The 6,000-nt window shown below is 48.1% G+C and overlaps 1 protein-coding gene across 1 annotated transcript in view; it reads right to left on the bottom strand.

The window, feature by feature from the left end:
• Positions 1-989: 989 nt before the first annotated feature.
• Gpr45 (G protein-coupled receptor 45) overlaps positions 990-6,000 on the bottom strand; it is a 69,373-nt gene continuing 64,362 nt past the window's right edge. The window contains exon 2 of the mRNA XM_040729479.1: positions 990-4,526. Within this exon, the coding sequence (XP_040585413.1) occupies positions 3,161-4,384 (1,224 nt within the window). The 5' untranslated portion in view covers positions 4,385-4,526 and the 3' untranslated portion in view covers positions 990-3,160. The remainder of the gene's footprint in view (positions 4,527-6,000) is intronic.

The raw sequence follows: 6,000 nt of genomic DNA, 5'->3' as shown, positions 1-6,000 counted from the left end.
TGTGCATAGCTGCTCTGACATCACAGATCCTGGAAATCCCAGGACCTGGCTAACTTGTGGGCCGAAGAAAATGAGACATAAATGAATGATTCCAAAGGGGAGCAGGACTTGCCCCGCGAGCCTTAGTGAAGGACACTAGCACTTAGCATTGACTCCCACTCTCAGGAAGTGGAGGTCCCCTAAAGTACGAGTGACTCCGAGCCTACGGTGGAGGTGGCCAACTGCTGTGAGAATTAAGACAAGCTGCTCATTGGCTCAGCAGAACCATGGTGTAAAACAACAACAGCCTCTGCACCAAGACACCTATGGCTCCAACAGTCTCTAGCTGTCACCTCGGTGTCACATCCACTTCAGCCTTGCTGGTAACTCACAGGCTGTCCACATCAGGGAGGCCATTGTGCCTTTGGAGTTGCTATAGCTATGAAGTGTTTCCCCCTGGTTCTGATGCTGCAACTTCACACCCGTGTGATAGTGTTAGGAGATGGGGCCATGGGGAGGTGATTTGCTCATGAGGGCCCCACTCTCCTGAATAGGATTAGCATCTTTATTCCGTTTTTTTCAAATGTAGAGAACAAGAGAGAAAGACAGCTAATGTCAATCTTCGCATGCACGCTCACACACACATACACACGTATGCATACGTAAGTGAACGCACACGATCATGCCTGCATACATATACACCACACACCGTGTGCACACGCGCGCGCACACACAAGAAACCTCCCTCCCCTTCAGCTTCTTCCATGTGGTGACACAGCAATAAGGTACCTTCTGTGACTGAAGAGAGTGGTCCTTGCTAGACACTATATCTGCTGCTTCCTTATCTTAGACCTCTCAGCTTCTAGAACCCTAAAACCTGTATTTACATGGTCTGTAAACCAGTTAAAGGTGTAGTCTGAACAGCCTGATAGGTAGGTATTGGGTACAAGATTCCAGGCTTATAGTGACTTTGATACAAAAAAAAAGTTTTGGCAAAAACATGATTTTATACACTGAAAGAGCCATAATACTTTATTTAAAATATATACAAAATTATTACTTTGAAACATATATATTACTATCCAACATATATATCATATAACACACATTGATGAAAATTTTGGTACCTTCATTCAGTTTTGTGATTTCTCATTTTTTCAAGGTTTCTGAATAAAAACTCTCTAAAATACCACTGGAGGGGAGATACCCATAGGCTTGCCCCCCTACAGTAGTCTGACAATTCTCTTGGGCACCACCGGGCCCTATGAACCCGTGGAAGCCGAGGCCAGCCTAGCCTTGCTGGGACCCTGGGAGAGCCATAGGATTGGTGGCACCAGCCTTGATAAGCTACACACCAATCCCACTTTTTCTTTCTTTCCCTCTTGGTTGACGGAAACTGGTCAATCGATTTCTTGACAGACCCTCCCCTGGGCTGAGGTTGACGTAAGCTACGTTCTTGTCACACCTCAACTTCCTTCACTCCACTGCAGGAAGAGGGTGAGAAAGGAGGGGGTTGGCCTCTGAGTATAACTTGGGAAGAGATAAGAAATGAAGCCAACTGGAACTTCTGTGCTCTTGGGCTGAGTTCTCATACTCCTGAGAGAAATCAGACGGGATGCATTCCAGCCTTTTTTTTTTTTTACACTATCACTTGTACACTTGTACAGCACGTTTCATCCAATAGGCACTTACTTAATAGATGCCCATTGTATGGACGGATAAATGAATATGAGGGATCTGGTGATTCCAGGCAGAAAACATCCAGTTTAAGGGGACTTATCTCTCCTCTGCCTTTCGGCTACCATCAAGTTTAGAACCAAGGGGACTGAAGTCACACAGACTTGTTTCCTCCTTTGACAAATGGGTAAACTGAGGCTGACAGAAGATGAAATGAACGAGATTACTGACTGGTCCCTGATAGAGTCAGACCTGGAATCACATTTTCTTACTTTCTCCCTCTCTTCAGGTCTGACTTTGTAAAGAGAGCTCAGTGGACCCACTGCTGTGTCCTAAAGGTGCAGAATTCACCTTGCTACACCAGAAGCTCTTGGTTATATGGGTGGCCACGAGCATAGTGTCCAAGCAGAGGGCACAAGCCAAATGTCCCCTCTAAGGAGCTTCACCCCCAGGATCGGGTCCTGGGTAAGAGGATTTGACAGCAGCAGTGGACATGAGTGAGGTAGGAGGAACAGAGATGGGTGGGTGTAAGCCCAGCTTTGGGGAGGGGGTGTCTGTTCTGTCCCTGCAGCGATTCTGGTGCTGATGTGGATTTGGTGCCTCCCGAGGCTCTGGGTGGTCCAGAGGAGATGTGTAAACAAAGCCACGCCGCTGGCTGCTTCTGAGAGCAAGTCACTACAGATTCTTGTCCAGTAGACGAGTAACACTAGGTATGTTCTTAGCACACTGGAAAGGGTGAAAACAAAGTGGCCAAAAACCGGACAGGAACAGAGGAACAGAGACTGTCAAGCTGGACAAATGTGGAAGGGGCAGGCACATGCCCAAGTATCCAGTCCATTTTGAGATTTGGGCCTCTCTCTCTCCTTTCTCCTCTCTTCTCTCTCTCTCTCTCTCTTACACACACACACACACACACACACACACACACACACACACACACACACACACACACACACCCTGCCACACTGGAGACCTCAAGAACATCCCTATGTGATTTCCATTTCTCCCCAGAAAGGTTAAGTGGATAAATAAGTTTGTCATGATCAGAAACACACAGTTGAACATTATGGAGACCTCGGTGCCATACCCAGGCCCTGCAGATACAGCTGTGAGGAATATTGACATCAGAGTGAACAACGGCACCACCATCTGCCCCCGGGGGCTTCTCCTGAGCATGGGGGGGGTGCTGGGATGAAAGGGATGTGCTCTTTTGATAGACCCTCTTCTTGCCCTTTACTTTCTGCTTCCCTCATCCCCTCTCGCTTTCTGGCCAGCTCCTGTAAGCCCCGATTCCCATTAGAACTATATATGGATTTTCTGAGAGAAAAATAATAATACTTCATCTTATGGAAATCAGAAAGTTGAAAGCCACAGATCACCTGGTAACAAATGAGTACCTTTGTGCTTGTGTAATCACCACACAATGCAGACAACTAAAAGCTAGAGAGCAGAGTCCGCGCCGAGACCCTTTAGAGTGGTCTGCTGGCCGGCTCTGACCTGCTCCCTAGACCGCGGATTGGTTTTCGTTGCACACGTAGACGGTGCTCGGCTGGATTCTCCTCTGGATCCGCTCAGGCACTTTAGGGAGGATTTGGAAAGTTTGGGGAAGCAACTCTATGCAGGCCTCGCGGAATTTCTTGATCCTCCAGCAGTAGACGATGGGGTTGAAGACGGACTTGAGGTAACTGAACCACAGTACACACGTGCTGGTGGCGTAGAAGGAGGCGCTGTAATAGAACCGCCGACTGAATGCAGACAGCAGGCTGTACACCGAGTGGGGCAGCCAGCACAGCGAAAAGCCCACGAAGAGGATGAGGATGGTGGTGAAGGCCTTGGTTTTGAAGCTCAGGTCCAGGCTGACCTGCTGCTGCTGCCGCCGGAGCCGTCTCAGGCCAGCCCTGGACAGCTGTTTGAGGTCCAGGCTGTCTGACTGGTTACGCACGCGGACGGCGTTCTTCCGCACCGTGTTGAGGATACACAGATAGGAGCACAGCATGACGCCAAAGGGCGCGAAGAACACCGCCACCACCAGCATCACCACGTAGGCGCGTTCGGCTGGGAACTCAGTGTAGCCCAGAACGCACTGTGGGGCTCGAGCCGGCACCTCCATGAACGTCCAGCCGGTGAAGGAGGGGGCAGAGATGCAGAAAGACAGCACCCAGGAGGCTGCGATGATCACCTTGGCCCTGCGTGGGTTCAGCTTGTCCTGACGCTGCACGATGATGAGAAAGCGGTCCACGCTAATGATGAGCAGGATGGCCACGCCCTCTAGGACAAAAAACCAATAGAGTGTAGCTGAGAGTCGACAAAAGTGGTCCCCAAAGTGCCAGCGGACAGTGATGAGGGTGATGGCGGTGAAAGGCATGCAGCATAAGGACAGCATGATGTCAGAGAAGGCCAAGGTGGCCAGCAGCAGGTTGATGGCTGAACGCATGGACGGCCTCTGATACACGATGATGCAGACCACCGTGTTGCCGAGGAATCCTACCACGATCATCAGCAGCATCGTTATTGCCAGCGAGATCCTGAGCGGTGCGGACAGTGGGGTGGCCCCAGGGTCCGAAGCGTTGCTCGCATTCAGCAGCAGATGTTCGTTAGTACCGATGGATGTGCTGTTACAGGCCATCGTGAAGAGAAACTTGGGACCTGAACAGACGTGGCTGCAAGGGCACCCCTCAGCGCTTGGGTGGCTTTCATTTTCCGTCTGCTGTCTGTTGCATCTTTTCATTTGATGGTGAAAGGCTCTCAAATCGTTGGGAGAAATCTTTCTTTGGAGTGGCCAGCTGGGTTATGTGACTCATCACTCACATTCTTGTCCTGTCTCCCTGGCAGCCCCGTGTTTGCACAGCTCCCTAGTAAGACACTGCAGCCTAGAGCAAGAAGGCAGAGAGAAAAGGGTCAGATATTGGAAACCTGGTGGAATGGAACATGGTCTAAATTTTACAGGCACTGGTGGTCTAATATGTGAGGGTTTCACGTCTATGCATCCAGCCAACCAAGCCAGGAAATATTCAGAAAACTCCATCGGCGTCTGAACTGAACATACGCAGATCTTCCTGCCACAGTTCTCTAAACAATACAATGATCTGCATACCTCTTTCCTCACAGCGTGTCATACATAATCTGAAGATGAATTATAGTATTATATGCAGACACCTCACATCCTCTATAAGGGAAATGAGAATCCAGAAATGTTAGTCTGCAAGGAAGTGTTGGGATCAATTCCTTGTGAATTCCCAGGGACAGGCAGCAGAGAGAAGATCATTTAGTTCTGACTTAGGACAGAGGTTGGTATTTACAAAGGTTGAGTCTTGTCAAGCAGTTCAGGAAACCCAAGTAGCTACCTATCCTTTGGGCACTTGGAAAGTCTGCCTTGTGGGTACTTTGGAATTACCATTTATGTAGTTTGAATGGATTTTTTTATGAAAAAAAAATCAGTGCAATGGGACCTTGCTTTGGAATGCTGGCTTCAATCAGGGAGGACTCATGCTTGCTTTAGTCTGTGTGTCCTCAGCACCTAGGACAGCGCCCGGCAGACAGGAAGGCGGTACTTCCTGGTTCCTTGATGAAGAGATGATTAGTTTTTTTTTATACTGTGACCTTGATATTTATTTCCTCTTTTAAAAAGATTGCAGACTATCCTTTGTTCAGATGTTTTTATCTGCAGAGTTAAAAGTGGAAATTTTATCTTTTAAAAAAGATTTAGTTTATAAACAATCATATTTTACATGTCAATCCCAGTTCCCTCTCCTTTTCATCTTCCCATACCCCCTACGGACTCCCCCATCCCACTCCCATCCAATCCCCAAGGAGGATGAGGCCTTAAAATGGGGGAATCATCAAAGTCTGTCACATCATTTAGGGGAGGGCCTAGGCCCTCCTCCGTGTATCTGGGTGGAGTATCCCTCCTTGGGGAATGGGCTTCCAAAGACCATTAGTGCACTAGAGATAAACACTTGTTTCGCTGTCAGAGGTCCCATAGACTGCCCAGACTTCCTAACTGGCACCCACATTCAGAGGACTTAACAGTGGAAATTTTTAAAAAGGGAAATTTTATTATGAAAAACATCACACAGCGAAATTAACCAGACCCAAAGTCTATAAGCTAAGTCTTAACTTAGGAAACAACAACGCCTTCTTGAAGTGTGAATGGCATGTGAACAGGTGCATGTGTTTACATCTCAACAGTGCCAGGGACAAGTGTGTACCTGGAAGCCATCGCCACCATCAAGGCCATAAACACATCCATCATTCTGAAAGTTGGCCTTCTACCCTCTTTACTGCGATCTCCCTTTGGAGAAAAAAAAACATTTTAGCATTTTAGATGTGTTTTTACTAAAAACT

Source organism: Mesocricetus auratus, unplaced genomic scaffold (genome assembly GCF_017639785.1).
Source record: "Mesocricetus auratus isolate SY011 unplaced genomic scaffold, BCM_Maur_2.0 Super-Scaffold_100021, whole genome shotgun sequence".
NCBI classification, from domain to species: Eukaryota; Metazoa; Chordata; class Mammalia; order Rodentia; family Cricetidae; genus Mesocricetus; species Mesocricetus auratus.
The sequence above is the reverse complement of the archived record's forward strand: the minus strand, read 5'-3'. Positions and strand labels throughout refer to the sequence as shown.